The sequence below is a fragment of the Lolium rigidum genome, chromosome 5, assembly GCF_022539505.1.
Source record: "Lolium rigidum isolate FL_2022 chromosome 5, APGP_CSIRO_Lrig_0.1, whole genome shotgun sequence".
In the NCBI taxonomy this organism is placed as follows: Eukaryota; Viridiplantae; Streptophyta; class Magnoliopsida; order Poales; family Poaceae; genus Lolium; species Lolium rigidum.
Window position 1 is genome coordinate 181,564,060 of NC_061512.1, and position 26,180 is coordinate 181,590,239.

The 26,180-nt window shown below is 43.9% G+C and overlaps 1 protein-coding gene across 1 annotated transcript; it reads left to right on the forward strand.

Annotated features, from left to right (window-relative positions):
* Positions 1-7,519: 7,519 nt before the first annotated feature.
* Positions 7,520-9,874, forward strand: LOC124656790 (subtilisin-like protease SBT1.7). The gene has a single exon (XM_047195473.1). The coding sequence runs from the start codon at positions 7,520-7,522 to the stop codon at positions 9,872-9,874; it is 2,355 nt and encodes a 784-aa protein (XP_047051429.1).
* The last annotated feature ends 16,306 nt before the right edge of the window (positions 9,875-26,180 follow it).

Below are 26,180 nucleotides of genomic sequence, written 5' to 3' on the forward strand. Positions count from 1 at the left end.
TGGTATATTGTCTTGAATAATTTGATACTTGGCAATTGTTTTAAGCTCTCATAGATCATGTTTAAGCTTTTGCATCATGTAGTTTAAACCTATTAGTGGAGAACTACCGTAGAGCTTGTTGAAATTTGGATTGCATGATTGATCTCTCTGAGTCTAGATATTTTCACGGTAAAAGTGTTTGAGCAACAAGGAGACGAGTGTAGAGTCTTATAATGCTTGCAATATGTTCTTATGTAAGTTTTGTTGTACCGGTCCATACTTGTGTTTGCTTCAAACAACTTTGCTAGCCAAAGCCTTGTACTGAGAGGAAATGCTTCTCGTGCATCCAAAAACCTTGAGCCAAAACTCATGCCATTTGTGTCCACCATAACTACCTACTATGTGGTATTTCTCTACCATTCCAAAGTAAATTGCTTGTGTGCTACCTTTAAAATTTCATTCCTTGCCTTTGCAATACATAGCTTATGGGAAAATAGCTTAAAAACTATTGTGGTATTGAATATGTTGTTTATGTATCTTATTTCTTATAAGTTGCTTGTTGAGCGGTAACCATGTTTCTGGGGACGCCATCAACTGTTACACCTTTGTTGAATATCACGTGAGTTGCTATGCATGTTCGTCTTGTCACGAAGTAAGGGTGATTTATCATGATTAAATGGTTTGAGTATGCATATTGTTAGAGAAGAACATTGGACCGCCAACCAAAGCCATGTATCATGGTGGAAGTTTCAGTTGGACATTAATCCTCAATATCTTATGAGAATATTATCTGTTGTTGAATGCTTAAGCATTAAAGAGGAGTCCATTATGTGTTTTCTATGTTGTCCCGGTATGGATGTCCTCAAGTTGAGATCTATCAAAACTGAGAAATGAAATGCGATCTATCTCCTTGGACCTTTGTACAGGTGGCATAGAGGTACCCCTTTGTGACACTTGGTTGAAACATATGTAATGCAATGATAATCCATGGAAGTCCAAGCTAATTAGGACAAGGTGCGGGCACTATTGGTATTCGATGCATGATGCTTGCAACTTATAGGAGGTTTTATGCATAACACATATGAATTATTACTACCGTTGACAAAATTGTTTCCATGTTTTCAAAATAAAAAAGCTCTAGCACATGAGTAATCCATGCTTCCCTCTGCGAAGGGCGTTTCTTTTACTTTATGTCGAGTCAGTTTACCTACTTCTTTCCATCTTAGAAGCAAACACTTGTGTCAACTGTGCATTGATTCTTACATACTTGCTTATTTGCATTAATTATATTACTTTGTGTTGAAAAATATCCATGAGATATGCATGTTGAAAGTTGAAAGCAATTGCTGAAACTTAAATCTTCCTTTGTGTTGCTTCAAACCTCTTATTAAGAATCTATTGCTTTATGAGTTAACTCTTATGCAAGACTTTTTGATGCTTGTCTTGAAAGTACTATTCATGAAAAGTTTTTGCTATATGTTATCAAGTTATAGATCATTGCATTGAGTCACTTCATTCATCTCATATGCTTTACAATAGTATGATCAAGATTATGTTGGTATCATGTCACTTCAGAAATTATTCTTTTTATCGTTTACCTACTCGAGGGCGAGTAGGAACTAAGCTTGGGGATGCTTGATACGTCTCCAACGTATCTATAATTTCTGATTTTCCATGCTAGTTTTATGACAATACCTACATGTTTTGCTCACACTTTATAATGATTTTATGCATTTTCCGGGACTAACCTATTAACAAGATGCCGAAGTGCCAGTTCTTGTTTTCTCCTGTTTTTGGTTCCAGAAAAGCTGTTCGGGCAATATTCTCGGAATTGGACGAAACAAAAGCCGAACCTCCTATTTTACCGAGACGGACCCAGAACACCGAAGGAGAGACGGAGAAGGGCCAGGGGGCCCCACACCACCTGGCGGCGCGGCCAAGAGGGGGGGGGGGCTAGGGTGTGGGCCCCTCGGGACTCCACCGACATCGCTCTTTCGCCTATAAATTCCCTCGCGACGGAAAACCCTCAATCAATCTATCATACTCCAGAAAGACTCCAGGGGCGCCGCCGCCATTGCGAAACTCCGTTTCGGGGGACAGAAGTCTCTGTTCCGGCACGCCGCCGGGACGGGGAATTGCCCCTGGAGTCATCTCCATCGACACCACCGCCATCTTCCTCGCCGTTGCTGTCTCCCATGATGAGGAGGGAGTAGTTCTCCCCCGAGGCTGAGGGCTCTACCGGTAGCTATGTGGTTCATCTCTCTCTCCCATGGTGTGATCTTTATGAATATGTAGATGTTACTCTTGTCTATTATGCACTCTAGAGGTTACTTTAATATGAACTCCGGATGTTGTGGAGCTTGTTTACTCCGGCTTGAGGTGTGCTCTTGTAGCCCTACACAATGAATGGTGTTTGTTATCCAACAAGAGAGTGTTTGAGAGTAGCACTTATTTGTTCATCTATGTGATCATAGGCTTTGCAATCTAGATGTCATATGCTATTCAAGTGTTTTATTATGTGAACTTTGGAGTTACTGTGACCTCGGTGTAATGGTGACAGTGTGTGCGCCGTGTGTAACTTCCTTATGAATTGTGGTGTGTTAGTACCTCCTATGAATGCTCACGGTGACAGTGTGGGGTGTTTATTAGTACTTGAGAATACGCCTTTGAGGTGTGCTTTTGCACACTTGCCCAATGAATTTGAGTTCTTTACCAACAGGAGAGTAGTATGATGAAGTGCTTATATTTATATTCAATTATGATTGCAATGTTGAGAGTGACCACTAGTGAAAGTAGGATCCCTAGGCCTTGTTTCCAAATACTGCAAACATCGCTTATTTACTCGTTTTACCGCATCTTTACTTCCTGCAATATTTACTTCAGATCGCAATTACCGTTTACCACCATCTATACCACCTGCGTTTTAATATCTCTTCGCCGAACTAGTGCACCTATACATCTGACAAGTGTATTAGGTGTGTTGGGGACACAAGAGACTTCTTGTATCTTAATTGCAGGATTGCTTGAGAGGAATATCTTTGACCTCTACATCCCTGAGTTCGATAAACCTTGGGTGATCCACTTAAGGGAAACTTGCTGCAGTTCTACAAACCTCTGCTCTTGGAGTCCCAACACTGTCTACAGGAATAGAAGCGTGCGTAGACATCCGCTTCTCCTTCGTGGAGCTTGTGAAGTGGTTGTGGAGCTTGCCATCTCCGGAGTGGAGGAAAAGCTAACCATAAGGAAAGGGCCATTATCCTTCGTGGGTTTGGCTCGGAGAAGAAGGTGAGCCTTCGTGGCGTTGGGGAATCCTTCGTGAGACCTCCACCTCTCCAAACGTGACGTACCTTCTTGCAAAGGAAGAGAACACGGGAATACATCTTCGTCTCCGCGTGCCTCGGTTATTTCTATACCCGAGCTTACTTTTCCTTGTGATAGCCATCGTTCTTGAAGTACATATATTTTGCTATCACTTGTGCTACATATATCTTGTGCCTATCTTGCTTAGCTCTAGTTGTTGTTGTTGCACTTAGATGAGCCTAGCATATTTAGGATTTATGCTTGTAAACTAAACGTTAGTTTAATTCCGCATTCTTACAAGTCAAATCCCTAAGAGTTTTTAAAATGGCTATTCACCCCCCTCTAGGCGACATCTCGTCCTTTCAGGATTGAAGGGAAATGGAGTTGTTGGAGAATACAGCTATGCTAGGTCAGCTATTAAAACCTGACAAGCCAATCCTTCAGCTTTGTTGGTAGGGCTTACCAGTCAGTATGACGCGGGCTTACCCGTCAATATGACGCGGTTGACCAGTCACCTGCATTGGGTCCACTGTGAAGGTCATGTAGAATCCACAACGCAATAAAAAAGTACATGCGTCCATTCAACCACGTCATCAAATCATGCCGCTCTTGCCTGTCACCTACCATGGTACACTTTTGTGCTGGTATCGATAATACCACGGCACATCCGACGGGAAAAATAAATTGAGGTACTTTAGGGATGTGTCGTCCCACATATTTTTTTTTTGGGAGGGGGGGGGGGTGGGGGTATGCCTTACATTCTTTTAGTATTAGATGAGAACTGTGCATGTGCTTAGGATTATATTTGTAGTTTGCATTGCTTTTTCTCATGAAGATTCTAGCGCAAATTATATTTCTATGTTTGTTTCTAATTCTTGCAACTATTACGAAGAGAGGAGGATATAGAGGTCCCCCTATGTTTCAATTTAGCTACATTGCAAGTGTTTACATTTGAGATACATCAGTATCCACTCTATTATTTCAGTTTATTCATGTATGAAAACTAATAAATAGGAAGAGAGCAACACTTCTTTGTTGCATGTTCTCTGTTTGGGCGTGCTCTACTTTGGTTCAAATTCTTTATTAGCTTGATTGTATTAAAAAAAAATTGGGGTCTTTATATTTTATAAATTTAGCTACCATTATTACATTGAAAAATTGGGATAGAAAATTAAAGTTACCATTTGAAAGATGAGCATTCGATAGTTAGAGGTTGACCTTGAACGTTTTGTTCATGCCTATGGAATCTATGCAAATATTTCATCATTATAAAATACCCCAAAAACTAAAAAAAATCTTTTGTTTAACTTATAACGGTTGCCATAATAATGTTATTCAAATAATCAACTTTAGCACAAGAATTTACAAACTAGTTACTTGTTTGCGAAAATCTCCAACATAATTGTTAGTGTTAATTTTTTTTAGTATCTTATGTGAACATGGATTTTTTTTTGCGTACATGTATCTTTTTTTTATACTTTTTTCACACAAGTGAAATTTCTCTTTTAGAATCAAGTTTGTGCCAAGGGTTGCTGAAAATATAATTTTAAGTTCACTTTATTTTTTCTATTGTTTTTTCCAATGTTTGTGTGACATGAAGCTCAATTTTGTATGTGACCCACTATTTAGAATTAAGGAGCCTTCATTATAAATTATTGCTAAATATTCGATGTTATAATTATAATCTTTTCGGAAAACTAACATTTTGTAGGCAATAAAAGTTTCTGGGAGGGTAAAATCTTCTTAAGGTTTGATAAAAAAAAATGGAGATGATGGGAGATGAAAAATACAAGAGCTAGGAAAACCATAATCTTGGGGATACCCTGCATTTCAACTATCTCCAGGTTGATTATTTTGAACCTATTTTTATTCTTAGCTCCATGTTTGTGGAGATATTTGGAACTTTGTTTTCCATAAAAAAAAGATCTCCTCTTTGTTATTCAAGTCACCCTTTGGTTTATGATGTGAATTTGAAATTCCAGGTGTTTCTATTGGGACTTATTTCATGTTGTTATTTATAGAGTAGCTATTTTTCTGGGACCTTGTTGTTCACTATTTGATTTTATATATGGGTTTGCTGGAAAATAAGTAAAAAAACATGCCGAGCATTATTAAATTCTATTAAATCCCAATCGTATCGAATTTTCCGACTAGTCTATTTATTTTTAAATATTCGTTCTTTCTGCCGTAGTCAAACAAAACAAATTCTATGTTGGTGTTGTGGAGGTGTTTTTATCTTTAAAATTGGCTCCTGCGGATCTTAATTTTTTTGTGTGTGTGTTTAATTAGTGTACGTCAATGGAGACAAGAAAGTTGGATATTTAAGAAGAGACAAAAAGGTAATGCAGGCAGTTTCATTCCTTGTTTTGGGTTGGAAGGCCGTTTCATCGCCGTCCAAAATCAAAACGAAAATTCCCCCCCAGGAAAAAATTAGCATCAGGTGTGTTTCACTGCTGATTGTGTTGCTGGGTAGCTCTTCATCTGCTAATATGAATGACGCAAACCAATTCAATCGCCTCAACGACGTAAATCACAGTCCTGCTACTAACGCTGACCCGATCCGTGAAATGTAGCCCAGTGGCGACTTGATGAGATGTAAAAGTTGTGCCCGTGCATGCCAAAGTAGAAACCTGGTAGCTAATGGTCATAACATAACTGTGCAGATTCATCTCCGATACCTTGTAACTGTAAAATATGGCCAGGTCACATTGTTCAAGACAATGCAGAGCTTGTATCTATACCCATTAAAATCTTAATCCATCTAAACACCCACTGTGCCATACGTACATCTTGGAATGGTTTTTATTTTTATTTTTACATAGGTATTTGTTTTGGATGACTGTGATCTCATCCTGAATTCCACCAGAGCTGTAGTGAAACATTTGGTGTCTGTATTTAGGGACTGAAACTGCATTGTCTGCTCTCATGTGCTAATGCTGGTACTCTGCGAGAGGCAGTTGATTTCCTCCCTGACACTAAGTTAGAATGTTAACTGGAAATTGGGATATCAGTGTACCTCGGTTGAGACATGAAAGTTGTGATTTTAGGAAGAGACAAAAGGAGAGTGGAGGCCGTTTCATTCCTTGTTTGGTTTTGGAAGGACGTTTCATTGCATCGCCGTCCGAAATCAAAGTTGTTCTTGGGCAAATATTAAAATTAACACCATTCAGTTTTTGTTTAGCTGCTGCATTTAGCTCCCACTAGCTGAGAATTGTGCATGAAGAAACCCCACAAGTAGCATCCACATGATCTCTGTTTTGGATGACTGTGATCTCATTTTGAATTTCACCAGAGCTGTAGTGAAACATTTGGTGTCTGAATTTAGCGACTGAAACTGCCTTCTCTGCTCTCATGTGCTACTGCTGGTACTCTGTGAGAGGCAGTTGATATCATCCCTGATACAAAGTTAGAATCTTAACTGAAAATTAAAAAAACCTCAGCGTGGAGACAAGAAAGTTGTGATTTTAGGAAATACAAAAGGAGAGTGGAGGCCGTTTCATTCCTTGTTTGGTTTTGGAAGGACGTTTCATGCATCGCCGTCCGAAATCAAAGTTGTTCTTGGGCAAACATACACCATTCAGTTTTGTTTCGCTGCTGCATTTAGCTCCCACTAGCTGAGAATTGTGCATGAAGAAAACTCACAAGTAGCATCCACTAGGTCTCTGTTTTGGATGACTGTGATCTCAACCTGAATTTCATGAGAGCTGCAGTGACCGAAACTGCCTTGTCTGCTCTCATGGGAATCTCATGTGCTACTACTGGTACTCTGTGAGGGGCAGTTGATTTCATCCCTGATACTAAGTTAGAATGTTAACTGAAAATTGGGATATTAGTGTACCTCAGTGGAGACAAGAAAGTTCTGATTGTAGGAAGAGACAAAAGGAGAGTGGAGGCCGTTTCATTCCTTGTTTGGTTTGGAAGGCCGTTTCGTCGTCGTCCAAAATCGAAATTGTTCTCGGCCAAAATCAAAATTAGCTCCCACTAGCTGAGACCCCATGAAGATAGCTTGACATGGCAATGCAGGCACATCAGTGGCTGCAAAATTCCAACAGATATACTGCAAAAGATGAGCCTCTCACATGCATGTGTGGGTGATGAAATATTTTCTCTCAGCGATGAAAGTCTCCTGCCTGTTGTACGGTGGCGTCGCAGGTTGCCCAACCAAGCTCACGCTCTATAAAAGCCGTACCACGCTCATGCATTCCTCCACCACAAGCTCAGTCACACACACACATCAACAATGGCTTCAATGATCTCCCTCCTCTCGCTCCACTCCCTGCTAGTTCTCGTCCTTGTCCAGTCCACACACTCAGCCATCATCCCAGAGCCCAAGAACTCCATTGCCGAGCCCAAGCCTGATCGTCCTTGGAGCTCGGACCACACCTACATCGTCCAAACCAACCACCTGGCCAAGCCATCCAAGTTCGCCACCCTCGAGCGTTGGTACGCGTCCATGGTGGACACCTACTCACCTCGTGCCACCACCGCCACGGACCGCATCCTGTACACCTACGGCACCGTCATGCATGGTTTCACCGTCAGACTCACCGACGGCGAGGCCCGGCGCATGTCGACCGTCCCCGGCGTGACCCACGTGTACAAGGACAGGGTGTACCACACCCAGACCACGAGGTCTCCCTGGTTCATGGGCCTCCACGACGACTTCGGCGCCTGGCCGGACTCGGAGTTCGGCGACGGCATCATCATCGGCTTCATCGACACCGGCATCTGGCCGGAACGCGCCAGCTTCAACGACACCGGACTCGGCCCCGTTCGTTCCACATGGAGGGGCAACTGCGTCGACGCCGCGGGTTTCAACGCCACCTTATCCTGCAACAACAAGCTGGTCGGCGCCAAGTCCTTCACCACCAACATGCCGGACCTGGAGGGCTACAACGACCCGAGCCCGAGGGACATCGAAGGGCATGGCACGCACGTGTCATCGACGGCCGCCGGCGCGGAGGTTCCCTGGGCCGATCTGTACGGCTTCTCGGGCGGGAGGGCGAGCGGCGTGGCGCGCAATGCGAGGATCGCCATGTACAAGGCGTGCGTCCCGGACCCGCTTGTAGGATGCCCCGACTCGGCAGTCACGGCGGCGATCGACGCCGCGGTGAGCGACGGCGTGGACCTCATCTCCCTCTCCCTCGGCGGCCGTCCTGACGACCCCTTCTACAACGACCCCCTCGCCGTCGCCACATTCGGCGCAGTTCGCAGGGGCGTGTTTGTCGTCCTCGCCGGTGGCAACAGCGGTCCCGGGGCGTCTTCCGTGTCCAACGTCGCGCCATGGATGACCACCGTCGGCGCCACCACCACGGACCGCGTGTTCCCGGCGACACTCAGGCTCGGCAATGGTGTGGAGCTGACGGGCCAGTCCCTGTACACATTGAAGTCCAAGGGCACGAGCATGCTCCAGCTCGTGTACAGCTCCTGCAGCGAGGATGACCTGACGCTCGACAAGGTCATGGGCAAGGTGGTGGTGTGCACGCGGATGGCAGGACCCGGGACCGGCTTCTACGTGGAGAAAGCCGGCGGAGCAGGGATGGTGTCCCCGGACGGGACGAACCGGTTCGGGGATGCCGTCTTGGCCCTTACCTTCACGCTCCCCGGCGTCATGATCAGCCATACTGCCGAAAAGAAGCTGAACGACTACATGGCGTCGTCGCCGTACCCGGTGGCGTCGTTCGCCTTCGCCTGCGAGACGGTGACCGGCGAGAACCGGGCGCCGATGGTGGCCGGGTTCTCTTCGCGGGGCCCCAGCGTGTTGGCCCCTGAGATCCTGAAGCCGGACCTCGTCGCGCCGGGCGTGAACATCCTGGCGGCCTGGTCGGGCGACGCGCCGCCGTCGAGCTGGGACAATGACACGCGGAGAGTCGAGTTCAACATCCTCTCCGGGACGTCCATGGCGTGCCCGCATGTCGCCGGCGCGGCGGCGCTGATCAAGAAGGTGCACGGCGACTGGACGCCGGCGATGGTGCGGTCGGCGCTGATGACGACCGCGGGCCCGCTCGACAAGAACGGCAGGGACATGGTCGACAGCGGCACCGTCTTGGGCGGCGCCGCGATGGACGCGACGCCGCTGGCGGCCGGGGCGGGGCTCGTCCTTCCGCGGCTCGCCATGGACCCGGGCCTGGTGTACGACGCTGGCACGCAGGACTACGTGGACTTCCTCTGCACCCTCAACTACACGGCGAAGCAGATGCGGCAGTTCGCGCCGGAGATGAGCACCGGGTGCGGCGCGAGGTCGAGGATCCCCGGGGGCGTGGCCAACGTCAACTACCCGTCTTTCGTGGTGGTGTTCCGCAGCAGCAGCGCCGACGGAGGCGTCCGCACGCTGACGAGGACGGTGACCAAGGTGTCGGCGAAGCCGGAGACGTACAACGTGACGTTCGCGGCGCCGGAGGGCGTGGCGGTTACCGTGACGCCGACGACGCTGGAGTTCATCAGGAAGAACGAGAAGCGGAGCTACACGGTGGAGTTCAGCGTCCAGGCGCAAGGAAAGGTGAGGCCGGCCGGGACATGGGACTTCGGCCACATTTCCTGGGAGAACAGGAAGCACCGGGTGAGGAGCCCCGTTGCCTTCAACTGGCAGATCTGAATACTGAGAGTACCATGTAGTAGCCCGCTGAATAAGTGAGAGAGGGAGATATCTGAACTCTGAATGAAACTGATGTTGCATGGGTGAATTGTGAGATGATCTGGTGAAAGTGAAACTGTCTATGAAGGATAAGGATTGCTTGTTGTGAACTTGAGGAGAATAATTATCATGTGTTAGTATGCACTGTGTCATTATGTTTCTTGCTCTACTTTATCCAAAAAATGTGTCTTGCTGTAGATCTCTAGTCTCAAGTGACAGAGGTCGATATGTAGTCCTTGGTTTGGCCTACTCTCAGGAGCTAGGTACTCCGCTTGAGATAGATCATGAATTGTAATCTTGTGAGTGACCTCCGTTCGGACACTAGACTGTGGTGTTGCTTCCGAGCATCATCTGACGCAATTGCACAAATGCCAGTTGGAGAAACAGATTCAAATACAGCTAACTGCATCTACAGACCATTTCCTCATCTACAGAAAGTTTCAGGCAACCACTTCAATGGCTCTCTTCACCACTACCTCGCTTCGCCATTTCCTCATCTACATAAAGTTTCAATGCCACAAATAGAAGTCGGATTTGATGAGTATTTCGCACAAGAAAAAAAAACTGTCAGCTAGCTGAGAATTAAACTACCCAATCTCTTTTAATTGACTCGGATTTAGTACAAAATCCGAGTCAATTATAAGGGATCGGAGGGAGTAGCTCTCGATTGATAATTTTCGTGTGTGGTTTTATTTTTGTCCGTTTGGTTGTCATCTTTTGGGTTGGGCTGAGTCGGTTTTGTTATTTGGCCTTTTTTTAAGAAAGATGTTTGGCCTTTTTGTTGGGATGCTTTTCTCTTTGTTAGTGCGTTTCTCATTTCTTTTCAGAGATATTTTCTTGTTACTTTATCTATTTGTTGGGGCATTAAATAGTACTCTCTCCGTCCTCAAATAAGTGGACATCTAACTCTAAACTTTATTCACAAAAGAGTGTACTCCTATCTTTCCAATGCACTTTAATTGTTTCCCTCTCATCGTATGGAAATCAAACACAATAATATTGTGCACATATCCTCATTGTTTTTATATATGCACTTAGCTTATTGGAGATGAAAGAATTAAAGAAGAAAGATGCATTTTCCCGGACAGGGTGTTTCTACACCCGGGTGCATATGCACCCTTTATTTGAAACACATATTAAATATATTTTAAAATGTTAGAAAAATACAAATAAAAATTCTTTGTGTATACCTTGACATGTTACATGCTTACAAAGTTGTTTCAGCAAAAACCGATATGTTCCATGCCTTGTGCAAAAAAGACAAATCTTAGGTGCTAAAATAGTCTATTTTTTGAGGCATTATTTGTCTTTTTTACACAGGTTACAAAAAATGTTTGTTTTATGTGAAAATTTACATGCACTCATAGAACATGTCCCTCTACATGCTAAATTATTTTCCTAAATTTTTTACGGTTTAGAAATATGTTTTATACATACCGGGTACATATGCACCCGGGATCAGATTTGATTTTCCGCATTTTCCCAATGTATTTTCACTCTACTTGATAATTTATCTTGGAAAATTCGCATGTACACTTATTTGTGGACAAAGGGAGTACACAATTGTACATTAGCAAGCAAGTGCAGATGAACTCTTTAGTCCAGTTGCCACATAAGTATGCCAGGTAGCATGCAATTACACAGTAGAATGCAATTTCTAAAAGTAGTAGTATGTGAACTGCAGACCTGCAGTTGACACAAATTGTAATGGGAGATAAAACCTTCGTGTAACCGCGTTTGAATATTAAATAGTATGTAATTGCACCTATGATTTTTTTATCTGCATAGTGTGCAATTTTAAATTATATATGTAATATTCTTTTACCTAATTTTTTGCATGTTAACTTGTAACGGGGCTTGTAGTTGTTTGATCTTAGCAGATATTTGTGCAATTGCACATTTGCACATGGATGAGTAATAGTATACATATGCACGATTTTAAAATTTAAATTTAATATTTTTACTTAATTATTTCATGTTAAGTTGTAATTAGGCTTGTAGTTGTTTGTTTCTTGAACTTGTTATTGGGATTCTAATTAGTATGTTAAAGCCCTAAGCAATAGATGAGGGAAACAAAGAAGGATATCGATCGACCAATAATTAGAAAAAAAATCAGTCGAGGAGAATTTTTTTCGATAAAGGGAATATATTAATATCAAAAGATACTAATTACACCCAGCTTCTGCAACAACGCTCCACCCTAATGGCAGTACGGATGCACACAGCCAAAAAAGAGTAAAGAAAACTAAGAAAAAAAAGTCCCGCTACAACCTTCTAGACCTAGCAACAGCAATACAACCACCACCGTGACAACACCTGAAGTACAGACTCTCCAAAAGCGACGCCTTCAAGAAGGAAACAGTGCACTAGCACCGTCGTCGCCCGACCAAAGGTCTTAGGATTTCTCCCTGAAGATAGTCCCCACTCTCAAAACAATGCCTCCAACAAGAACATTGCCAGGCACAACCAGTTAAGGCCAGACATTGGGTTTTCACCCTGAGAGGTAAGACTCCGAACTTCCCTCGTGCTGCCGCCCCCACATGCATACCACTGCTGCAAGCCCGGAACGCCAAGCAGATCCCTCAGCATCACGTTGACTCGAACCTCCTTTAGTCAGTCCACCAATCCGGCCTTCATGATATTCCTTCTTCTGACTTCACCATGGACCAAAAAGTCACCAGATGTCAACACAGAATATAGCTTCGCGGCGCTCCTCCGGAACCGAACGGTCGGAATAAAAACATGGGTGCGCGCGACCGAATACCACCCGATCCAGCAAACTGCAGGCAAAATATGCACTGTTCCATTCGCCAGCGGAGCTTTCCGGAACTCATCTCTCCAGCCATATCAAAGCAAACTGACCTCTGGTAGATCTTCATCTTCGCTTGCGAGAAACCCGAGGACCGCCACCAAAAACAAAGCAAGACCAGCAGCCCCCACGCCGCCAGTCCCTCCCGCCGGATCACCAGGGAAGAGGACGGCGGCGCGGATCATGCGTACCACCGCCGAACCGTCACCGGGGGCGGAGGCCGCCACCGCTCCACCGAATCCTCCATGGCCACCGACGGAGAGCATCAGGCCCCGACCAAGTAGCCGTGCCGCCCGGCTTCCTCCACCGGCGCTTCATCACCTCCCATGGAACGCCATCGTGGAAACCCTCTCCTCCCCCTCGTCGTTCGACGGAAGGGGCGCCGCCACCGCCGCCGTGGCCGAGGCCGGGGCCGGGGCTGTGGCCGGGCCGGGGCCGAAGCCGGGGCCAAGGCCAAGGACGGGGCCGGGGCCGGGGCCGAGGCCGGCAGCAGCGACGACTGAGGTGCGGCGATCCGGGGGCGGCTGCTCGAGCGGGGCGGGTACATCCTCCGCCGCCGCCACCCGGGGGGGGGGGGGGGGGGGGAGAGGAGGAGGCGGCGGCTAGGTTAGGAGGAGGCGGCGGACATTTACTAATAGTCTATCTACAAGTTAGATTTACCCTCTCAATTACCAGCAGACATTTGAGGAATTATTTTAGCAACTGTTCAAATAAACACAGTACAACAATCGAAATCAGCAGGTGAAAATACTAGAAAAAAAAGTATCATGGCAAACAACAATCAAGAGGTTGTCGTTTAGAAAGAAGGAAAAACGCAGAATTCTCTTGTCGAGGCGATCGAATTGTAAAATTCAAAATAGACGTGTAGGTCGGGAAGCTCTCAGCTTGTTGGTGTTGCTTCTGCCTCGCCAGTGTCCTTACGACAAGCAATATGACCACAAATAAAATATGCACCGGTACCTTGTCCGATGGAATTACTCTAGAACCTTCTTGCTTGCTTGATTTCCTTACCTTGTCACTACAAGTTACACCTCACAATGCAATCCACGGCGAAAAATAAATTTTACTGGTCTGTATATTATACAGTTAACGGAGTATGAATGTTGAGCGCCGTCTTAATCACAAGACGAGGGGCTCAACTTGGCTCGCGCGTCTCTTTCTACTCCTAAGTCCACGACTGGGACAAGAAACACTAGCGAGAGAGCGACCAGAAAAAGAAAGATGCATCTATATTCTCTTGGGGCTGCAATCGTGCAGTGCATCTGTTGATTACTTAATCCGTTTTTAGAGGTCTCATGTTAACTCACCAGAACTTGTATCGTTGTGCAAAAGTAAAATTGCAAATCCTCTAGTATAACTAATACTACTATATGACATAAAATTTCTCTTGTCGGAAGCAATGATCCGTCGGAAATTCTAGTGGTATTCGATGAACCGTTAGATGGACTGATCCTGGTTATTCGGATGTGTTACCTCTGTTTAAATTGTTTAGACGTTGTAGTAGGTTATCCTTTTTCTTTCCCAAAAAGCATAGTCTGATATGCTACCTAGTACCTTATAACCTAGTAAAACATGTTAGATTTTGGAAGGGAAGTAGTACGTAGAATTTTTTTTTTGAAATAAATATCGATATATTAAGCCAGCAAGCCGTCTCATTAAAAACCTTCCAGTCTTCTTGGGTACCCTGGTAAGAAAAGAGTGCGTCCGAAACTTGCTGCTCTGAGATTAAATATTTGGTACAATCTCTAAAAGAATTACATCACGAATAACATCAGCTCTAATAAACTCAAGAGGCCTATCATGCCAAACTAAACTAGAATTAGTCTCATACCCATGCTTTGCTAAATACTAGCCACCATATTTGCTTCCCGATGACAATGTTGGAAGATCACCAAGTCCATCCTACTAACAATTTGAAAGCAATCAGCTAGCACTGTCGTATAAGAACTAAGCAGTTCAGTATCTCCATTGCATGCTTGAATTACCTCCAGAGAATCCGATTCAACATACGCTGAATAACACCCAATCTGCTCAAGAAATTGTAACCATCTCAACAGCGCCATTGCTTCAGCCGATGCCGAACACATCAAGTTATTCAGCAGACAAACTTTACCAGCTATGGCCTCTCCCTTATCATTTCGCAAGACAATACCAGCTGATCCAGGTCCATCAGCATGATAAGAAGCATCCACATTTAATTTTCGATGGCCTCTTGGTGGTTTTGACCACTTCACCTCTTTTTCCACTATATTGTGTTTAACTGCACTAAAATTTGCTGCTAAGGCGTTAATAGCAAAAGCTGAATTTTTTGGAGGACTGACATTCTCACCTTTTACCAATTCCCTGCGTTGCCACCAGATGTACCAGCACCCAACTGCCACCAATTCATGAGTTTTTACATTTTCCATCAATGGCACCGCAGAATTTGGAAACTCTGGGTGCTGGGTTAGCAAACTCAAATTAAAAGAGACGTAACCACCGGGAACACACACACACACCATTCCGCGGACGAATGGATATGCATCAATACAAGCTTGCATGACACTCCAGTTATGCTTAGAGATAAGCACCCCGCTCATAACTCTCACAGGGTTAAGAAAAGTGACTCAAATCGAAAGGTGGATAGTGATTTTCCTGCTGATATGCTCCAATTATGGGAGCTTTACCCTCTAGGACACGTAAAGAGCTTATATCCATTCGAATGCGGATGGGAATCGGTGAGCGCGGTGTCATCAGACAAGAGCATTTCTTCCTTTGTGTGGCCGATGACGACTAACCATTCACAATTCATCGATAAAACTATATATGCAAGTGGGGTACCGGCGAGACACAAGACAAAAAGCAGGGCAACTTGGACATAGTCCTCCCCTCCCCTCTCTCACTGTCTCAGAATTGCTGCTATTGACAAGCATGAAAAGCCAGGCCCTATCTCCTAAAAAACACAGCTCGTGGCTGGTGTTGTGCGCCGAGTCGTTGGTGGCTTGGTGCCTGGAATCGTGTACTTTGTGTCCTGAGGTGATAGGTTTGGTTATTAGGAGAATCTATGTGATCAGTGATTTCTTCTATGTGGGACTCTCTTGTTTACTCCCAATGGAACCTCCTAGGCTCATGGTTTTCTAACTTTAATGGCAACAAGCCAAGCATCCAAGCACTGGTTTTGCATGGCATTGTCGTGTATATCTGCCATTCCTATGAGGCCATATACTATTGCACGGATCCAAAATGTAAGGTTCTTTTAGCACAAAACAGCCTGCAATGTAAATCCATGACCATCAGTTTTATACGCAAAACTGGTGCTTCACATAAAAATGACTGTACATTATACATTTATTTTGAAGATAGATTTAGTCATACCAAATTAATGTTTGATGGTAGTAATTCTATATATTATACACGATCGAACTTGAAAATATTCAAATGATAAAATTATGCAAGGCTTGTATTTTAGAAAAAATAGGGTAATATACTTGCTCCCCGACTCGCTCCCCTGTCGCCCCCCGCGGCGACACCGGGGCGCCCCCAATCTCCTCCGTCTAGGGACCCCCCTCCGCGCCTCTCCTCGCCACCGCTGCCACCGGCCTCTTCCACGGTGGTGGCGGGCCCGCTGCTCTCCAAAGGAAGCGGTTTGGCGGGGCAATCTAGGGCTGCTGGTTGCAGTTCGGCCGGCGCGGCGACCAGGTGCGTCCTCGGCCGACGGGAGGGGCAGGACAGCCCCCACTACAAGAGATGGGGGATTTGTTGACGAAAACCCTGGTGACAAAAATGCATACCGTCATGGATGTGTCCTTATAGGTGACGAATTCATCTTTCGTCAAGCATTTAAGGTAATGCTTGACGGTATGATTTGTCGTCAAGAATAAATCGTCACCCATTACCCAAGCGGGAAGGGCTTCCATCGTGTCTGTTAATAGGTGACGAAATCAAAGATCGAGGTGACGAAATATTACTAAGTTACTTTATTAAATGTTATTAGTTTTATATATCATGCGTGACCCAGTTGTCAGGAACATATTTAATTAAGTAAAAATTGTGGTTTGGAAGAATCGAACAAGGGCTTCGGCGTGACCGACGCGGAGTCTTACCGCTAAGGTAGATATGGAATTTTAATCTGTATTCGTAAGTAGTCTATTCTACATATTTATTTCAATGGTGTGATCTAGATGTTACGACATAATAATTCCCTTATTAATATTTATGTCGGCCGAGGGTGCCTCGTTTAAGTTGCGCCGCTAGCGTACACGGCCTATATAGGTGCTCTTGCTAACGGTCGAATCGACTAGGGTTCTCGTCGAGGTGAGAAGAATTCCGTGAAGGCTCCATTGTGGTGGCGGTGAGACGCATCATCGGTGAGTTGTCCCGATTGTTCGTTAGGTCTAGATTTTTTAATCGGTTGTCAAGATCTGTTCCGAAGAACGTTGGCATGTTCTTAACTGAATTGTAGGCAATGGATCGAAGTTGGATAACCGATGGCACCCGAAGTTCACAACAAAGTACATGGCAGGTGTTAGGGATTTCATCAAGTTTGCGCGAGAACACTTGGACAATACAGATGAACCAATCTTGTGCCCTTGCAAGGACTGCCTAAATCTGATACGTCAGGATATAAAAACGATCGAGGATCACTGCAATTGTTCAGGTATGTCCATGACGTATGCAAGATGGACTAGACATGGGGAAGATTTTAGTGATGACGAAGGGCGGGATAGAAACGATGATGGTGCGTATGATAGTGACAACGATGAAGAGGAAGACAATGGTGTTTGTTATGTTGATGATTCGTCTAGTATGATCGATGAACTGCGTAAGTCCGGAAATAAAGGTCCCGACCTGCCAAATCTGTATGCTAATCTAATTGAGTCGGCGAAAAAGAACTTTATGAGGGATGCACCTCTTTCACTAGGTTGTCGTTCATCATTAAGCTCCTTCATGTCAAATCATACAGCCGGATAACAAACAGAGGATTTGATCTCTTACTTCAGCTTTTACGTACGGCTTTGCCGGATGTGGACTTTCCCAAATCATATGCCGATGCTAAGAGTGTTCTTTCTGATGTTGGGCTTGGTTATGAGACAATTCATGCATGCAAGTTTGATTGTTCTTTATTTTGGGGAGATCACAAGGACGATACGAACTGCCATGTTTGTGGATTATCAAGATATAGAGACCCTACTGGAAAAAAGAAAATCTCACAAGGTGTTAAGGTACTTTCCTATAATTAAAAGGTTGCAGAGACTATTTGTTAAAAAGGAAATGTCGACACATACAAGATGGCACAAAGAGAAGAGGGTTGTTGAGCCCAATGTACTGAGGCACCCTGCCGATGGTGAGGCATGGAAGCACTTTGATGGCAAGTTTGATTGGTTTGCTAAAGATCCTCGTAACATAAGACTAGGTTTTGCCACGGACGGCTTCGATCCTTTTGGAAGTATGAGTAATCCTTACAGTATGTGGCCTGTTTTTGTGATTCCTTACAACTTCCCACCATGGATGTGCATGGATCAATCGAATTACATGATGGCATTGCTAATCCCCGGAAAGTATTCCCCGGGGAAAGATTTTCATGTATTTATGCAGCCACCGATAAAAGATATGATGCAGCTATGGAGTGGTGTGGAGACATTTGATGCATGCACGAGAGGAATATTTCCCATTGCATGCTGCGTTTCTTTGGTCTATTCATGATTATCCTGGATATGCCACTATGTCAGGCCGAAGCACAAGAGGATTTCATGCGTGTGTGCATTGCGATGAGAATCCTTGCGCTGAACCTTTGAAAAACAAAATTGGATATATTGGGCATCGGCGATTTCTTGATAAAAATATACATGTACAGTTCCATTTTCAGAGTAATATTTTTTCTTTCACGGCAAAAACTTGTTCCCTCCAAATTGTAGTACGCCGGCTGCCAAAACGCCCAAATTTTTTGTTCCCTCCACTCCTCCCGCGCACCCCACCTATCAAATATTTCGCCCTCCCTTATATACGTCGTGCCTCTACCCCATGATCTACGAGCATCTTAACTACCCACACACCCGACCTCATCCTCTCGTGCTCACCCCGATCCGGTGTCTTCGCCGGACGTTCATCCATCTCGCATCTATCTCCCCGGCCGGTGGTCGCCATGGCCGGCAGTCGTCGAAACGTCGGGGTGAAGGAAAATCGCACACACACGCCGAAGAAGGCGCCCGGCTCGAAGAAACGCCAAGGTAAATCTGTCGGTGATCGGCTTGTTGTTGTGTTTTTCGGATGGTTAGATCGAGAGATCGGTTTTACATGTCTACCACGCCCGTTTGACCTATATCTAGATCTTGCATATTTGATAGATCCAATCCCGACATCATACGTATAGGGTTTATCGTTTTTATTGCAGAGACAATCATGCCGTGCTATACAATCTTTGCCATCCCGCTGCTGTACAATCTTTTGCATTGACAATTGTTTGCCGAAACACTTAACTGAACTAATTCCAGCCGTTGCCGAAAACAGCCTGACGAGCTACAGTGAACAACGACATTGCTTCAGACTTTTATTCGTCAGTTTCAGAGGGAAGCAGAGTTTGATCTAGAACAATTGTTTGTTGTTTTCTATGGAACTAGTTAGTTTGCACGTGCAATGCACGTCTTAACAATGTAATGAAGTTTTTTTAATCATGTACTTTGTTTCATCAGTCTATTTATTTCCACAATTTTTGTTTATCTATGTCTTTCAAAAGTCAAAAATCAAATTTCAGCACATATCTGAACTTCTATCAGCACATATCTGAACTTCTATCAGCACATATCTGAACTTCTATCGGTATAGGACTGAACTACCGATACCTCATTATGTGTCAATTATTTGTTACGAGTAGATATCTAAAAGCACATGATGTCCCTTAGCCTGCCATATGCCCCCTCTTATGTTTTGTTCGCCGACATCATACGTAGACTCTTATGTTTTCAATCATTTGTTGCTGTACAATATTTTGGAAAGACAATTATTTGCTGTTTTCTATGGAATTGGCCCCCTCTTATGTTTTGTTCACGCTCCGCTCTTCCGATTATTTCAGCGGAGACACAAAACCCCGTCAAGCCGGCATATCAGCTTGCCAAGGAGAAACAAATGCAAGAAAATGTAGTACGCATGGAAAAAAATTTCGCTGAAAAATATGGACCTGCCCACAAATTTCAGAAAGATTTCTCTAGTTTTGCACGTACATTAGTGTATGGTGGGGTACAAATAGGAACTAGTAACAATCTAAAGGACACAGTCTGCGAAGAGATGGAGGTCGAAGAGGACCCTTCGTATGAACCGAATCCGGAAGAGATAGCTACTGCCGATGATGATCTTCATTCGGATGAGGATCGGCGCACTCGTCGGCAAAACTTCAGCTCGGGTCCGTGGAACTATGTGTGAACTATGATAGGAAATACGTACATGCTAAATGTTTCCTACTAATGTAGCCTCTACTTTGCTTGCGAGATAGTTGCTTCTTCCGCAATAGTTGCACGGAAGAAGCGATCCATACCCGAAGTTGCACCATCCAACATTGCAACAAGATCAATGGCAACAAGCCGAACCCGAAGTCGGGTCATCCGATGAGCCGACGGCCACCGCTGGTCCGAACACCGAAGGAGCACCCTCACCTAACCAGATCATGACATCCGGAGGCAGCACCTCATCTCCCGAGGACAATCAAATTGTAAACTTTGAGCGGCAAGGTATGAAAGTTTGTAAAAACTAAACACCGTACCGCATATTTTCATATAAAAGAGAATCATTTCATATCTCTTATTTCAGAGACATTGACAACATCTGGCGGTAGTAAGAGAAAGAGAGGTGGACGCGGACGTACCATGGGCCATGGACTACATGAGTACACAAGAAGAAATGGTGGCAATAAGATGCCAATTGAATTCACTCGCCGGTGTCGGGAGACCCAAGGATTATGTCCAATCGGCAAAGCTGAGCAATGAGGTTGGTATTCACATCCGTGAAAAAATGCCGCTTGCAACACACTCGGACACGGTACAAGAAAGATGACACTCTCAAACATGTCATTCCTCATGCTATAAGTACGATGAGCGGTGAGTCCTGTACAATCTTGGTTTAACCTAATTAGTATGCTACATGATCATCTATCTAAGAATCTACCGATTAATGCATCACTATTTTGAAGGGAAAGTTTAATATGGACAAAAATGATGAGGTGGCTCAAGATGTGTGCACTGATATGCTGCAAGTTAGTATTCGGCAGTTCCGATATAGGCTTAAAAAGGAGTATTGGCCGAAAATTAAAAGTCTCACACTGGAGCAAGCATATCTCAAGAAGCCAGGTCATGTAGAAGAGAAAAGCTGGAAAGAACTGGTGAAAAGATGGTTTGATGAGAAGTACCAGGTACATAAACGTTATTGCTTTCGATAATGACTATCTGAATTCTTACATTTCTCTTATCTCGGATAAATAAAATGCATGTACTCGAACATAGGGATCGTGTGTAATAAATGGAAAGAACAGAGAAGTCGTGAAACAGTTCCATACCACTCGGATCTCGAAGCTATGTTGCTCACTCGGGAACATCTAGTAAGTGTTCTGAATTTCCCAATACAGTTCATACTTCATGCATACACAGGTGTACAATGGTAATGTGCATTCTACATTTTTTCAAGCGAAGGCTAAGCAGCAGGAAGAAGAAACCTCTCCAATTGAATTTTTTAGAATCACACACACTAACAAGGATAACATTATGAGTGTCGAAGCAAAAAGTGCATATGTAAGAAATATTTCTTATTAGCACAATATAATATAATCCAGTTTTGTATGTTGTCCATGCAATGATTGTAATCTTTATGCAGGATCAAATGGTGGCAAAAAAGCGGCGCCACGCAATGAAGATGAACCTGATTTGACTGATTTGCAAATTGTTCAGCTAGTTCCGAGCGAGAAAAGCCCATCCACCACCCGCAACAAGCACATTCCTACCAAGATTGGGCGTCGCAACAAGTTCCAGGAAGTCTTCTGTCTCGGCTACACGCATCCGAGAGCTACAACGAAGACCGGCGGATCAAGAGCGTAACTCCATACAGTGCAACTGAAACGTACCACGGTGACATGCGGGCAAGACCGCAAGAACAAGATGAAAAATTTGAAGAGATCGGGAAGAAGCAGGAGGAAGAACTTGAAGTCGTGAAGAAAGCCCAAGAAGAAAAGACTCGGCTTATGAAAAGAGGCTGACGAAATGGATGCCGTGCTTAATTTGCTCTTGAGGACATCCCAGCCACCATCCATGTCTCAATCCCGGGGCAACTAATCTATTGCACCACCGTCCTACAACATTATTAATCATAGGTCTTTTAATTTCTTTGTGTTCCAATTGTAATTTTCTTATGAATCTTTCGGTCCGTGAGAGACATATATACTTCTTGTGCCACCATTTAAGTATGATATTTATTGTCTACTTTTTGATATTTCGCCGCTTTTTTGTTTCCCAAATTTCGCAAATAATTCAAATGCTCTCAAATTTTGTCAAATTCAAAAGGTGACGGAAAATGTCACAACGTCACTATTAAATGAAACCACGTGGCACCAATTTCTGGTCCCACTTGTCGAATTTGTGGGTCCCACCGAGTCAGCATTATTGGGACCCATATGTCGGCAACAACCTGGTCCCACTTGTCCGAATTTTGTGGATCCCACCGGTCGAATATTGTGGGTCCAGCTTGTCATAATATTTTGTGGGTCCCACCAGATATCCATGTCGGCGCCGTCGGACCCATGTTGTCGAAGCCAAATGGACCCACATGTAAGGCCACGTATGCTTTTTTGGACCAATCGAAGCTTCCAAAGATTTAGATATTGACGAAAGTTGCAATTTTTCGTGACAAACCCGTCTGTCAACAATGAACCTTTGATGTTGACGAATTTGCGGGTCGTCACCATCAAACATTTGACGTTGACGAAAAATGCATACCGTCACCCCCGATATTTTATGACGGAGCTTCCTTGACGAACCCCATGACGATCAAATTTTGTCACCGCGAAGTAATCCTTGACGAAAATTGGCCTTAACATGACGAAAGTGATTTGTCAAAAAAAATGTTTTCCTTTGTAGTGCCCCTTCGTGGAGGATCTGCTCTCCAGGGGCTTGGTAGCGTGGTCTCCAGCGGGCCTGTTGCTCTCCAAAGGAAGCGGTATGGCGCGACGTTGTGGATCTCGATCTGCAGGATCTTGGTCCCTAGCTCGACGGTGCTGCCCTTTCCTATGGTGACGTCCCGTTGGTCGGTGGTGTGCCCTGCCGGCGGTGGAGGGAGGGGTGGGGGCGGGCTGCAGGGGGAAACCCTAGGTCCCCTTCTCCTCGCCTCTCGGCAGACGGCGGTGGAGAGCTGGCGTTCGGCTGCGGTGGTTCCCAGGCGTATGCGGTGTCTCCGAACTACGCGATCTGCTTGGTGTCTCCGGCGGCAACCATGGCCAGCCTGGGATGGTCGCCGGCGAGGGGGCCCGACCTGAATAAAGGCGACGGTCCTAGGGCCTCTTTTGGGTGAAGATGAAGACCTACCGGAGGCCTGGCCTCTCGATCTGGCCGGAGTGTTGAGTTCCAGAAGGCGCCATCGGCAAGTGTAACCGTGCTTCTATTGCCTGGAGTTTGCTGGATCGATGGTATTCGGTCGTGCACACCCATGCTTTTATTCCGACTGTTTGGTCTGGAGGGAGCGGCATGAAGCTCTTTTCTGTGTTGACACCAAGTGACAGCTGATCCATGGTGAAGTCAGAAGAAGAGAATATCATGAAGACCGGATTGGAGGACTAGCTAATGGAGGTTCAAGTCTTTGCGCTGTTGAGGGGCTTGCTTGGTGTTCCGGACTTCGCAGTAGTGGTATGTAAGTGGGGGCGGCAGCACATTTGAAATTCGGAGTCTTACCTTTCAGGGTGAAAACCCAAGGTCTGACCTTAACTGGTTGTGCCTGACAATGTCCTTGTTGAAGGCATTGTTTTGAGAGCGAAGAATATCTTCAGGGTGAAAACCTAAGATCTTTGATCGGGTGACGAAGGTGATGGTGCACTATTCCCTTCTTGGAGGCGTTGTTTTTGAAGAGTCTGAATTTCAGGTGTTGTCTTGGTGGTGGTTGTATTACTATTGCTTGTGCTGAAATACTGTAACGGGACTTTTATTTTTTTAGTTTTATTTTTCTATTTTTTGACTGTGTGCTTCCGTAATGTTTTAGGGTATTGCGTTGTTGCAGAGGCTGAGTATAATTGGTATCCTTCGATATTAATATATTCTTTTTATCAAAAAAACATGAAGACTAACATAATAACCATGGAGCGAGGGAGGGGAAGAAGTTATCATGTTAAACCCATTATCTCTAAGCATTCTTTGTAGATTTTTTTTTGTAATCTCTAAGCATGCACTTCATCTCGACAGGTGTATTATACTAGAAGACTCCATATCATCTCTTTAGTTATTTGATTATGTAAGATGTAAACTTGGACCCAAAGTAGGTCACGGCAGGAGAAACACAACACCGGCTGGAAAAAGGCATTATCTAACAAGTGCATGACACATACATTCCCACATAAAAAATTCTATAGTTTGATTGTATTATACTTATTTTGTGTTTATACATGTTATAAGAGCAATATGTATGGCGGATAAATTTAGAAGAAAGCTTTCTGTCCTATAATATATTAAAAAGCTTTTATATATTGCTTTTAGTGAGTAGTGACATGCCTAGTTTATTCTAGTGAAATTGATGTCATTAAGCAACATTTCATCTTGGTCCTCCTATTATATTAAAACTATAAGAATTTGATCTCTCTTTTCGATGGTGAAGTTGTGAAGATTTAGATAATTTCCACTTTATGTTCACTTTATTGTTGTACATAGAAATAAGAAAATGGGACAACTATAATGTCATATACTCTTGTATTACACATGATTTAAAACTACATGATTAACACGAAAGAATTTTTCACACCCCATGGAAGCACAATGAAGAAAGAACTTTGAGTTGATATAAAATTCCCTCCAAAATATATATAAGCGAAGGAGTACTGAGAAATACTCCTAAGATATTCAAACATGTGAAACAAACAACCTATACAACCAAATTTCTAAGGTTTCCAATTAATTCCCTAAAAATCTTATGAAATTTCTTTGTATTAAGGAAATTATGACCGCCATGTCCCATGGACTATCAACATTGCGATTTCACACAATGAGGATGAGGCCTTGCTGAAAACTATCGAAGTACTACCTTGAAGAATGTTTTTATTTTTATTTTTATTTTTCTTTATCAAAGAGGGCTTCATGTGATTTCATTACATAAACATAAGCATAAGTAAGAATTGCTAGGATAAGTTGTTTTTTGATGTAGATATTATATGAATTGCTCTTGGGTAAGACAAAAAGAAAAATAAGAATTATGTTTGGATCGATAAGAAGAGAGAAAATCTGATAAGGGGTGATTGATAGAAATGAGATGACACAACAACTAAGAGAAAACCCACATGAAAAATACTAGAGATTACTAAAGGAGAGGCGGTAAGGTAAAGTTCTAAATCAAGTTTCGGGAATGTTCTTGTTATTTACTAGCTGGATTGGTCAATGGAAATGAGAAGAATTATCCTCGTACCTCTTGGAATTCTGGTGAGAGAAATTTATCATAAGATGCCAAGGATGCATTTGGCATTGTTGTGGATACATCTATTATACAATGTTTATTTCCTACCTTGGGGGTAGTTTCCCTCAAGGATCCAATGGTACACTATTACTAGAGATATGTTGGATATCATAATATACTCAATCATCTAATTAGTGAACCTGATTCCTTCTTAGTAGATATAAGCATTGGTTGCATGCCCTATTAATCAAATCAAGGTAATATTATATTTGAATTCTTGTTGTGTACAAAGCACAGGAGATTTACAATTGAAATAAGATAATTGACCAACTACATTGCAAATGTTCTACCATTCACATGCAACCCTACAAGTGCACACACCTTCTTTGTGCAAGTTGACCCGGAATTGGATGTTATTACAACAACCAAGACCATGCCAAGTTGGTGCACACCATAGAATAAATAGTAACTTCACTGATATATACTTACGCAATGAGACTCATAACCAACTCAATGAGAAAAAATATCAATCACATAATTTGCCCCCTTAGAAATCCATGCCAAGTTATTGTGACTTTTATGATTTTTCCTTTCTTGTGGTTATTTTTTGCATGTAATTATATGATAATCTCAACACAACAAGTCTTGGATCCACAAAACTAACGTAAGAGTGATTGCATTCATGGTGGTGATTTCCCATACGTCGAAGGAATCCGTGGAAGAAAAAAAAAACATGGTGGTGATTTCCGATTCCTGTTGGTGATCACATTCATGGTTGGTGATTTCCCATTCATGGTGTTGATCACATTTAGTTTACTCTCTTTTTTATCTAGTTTCTTAAACATCACTTTTTGAAGG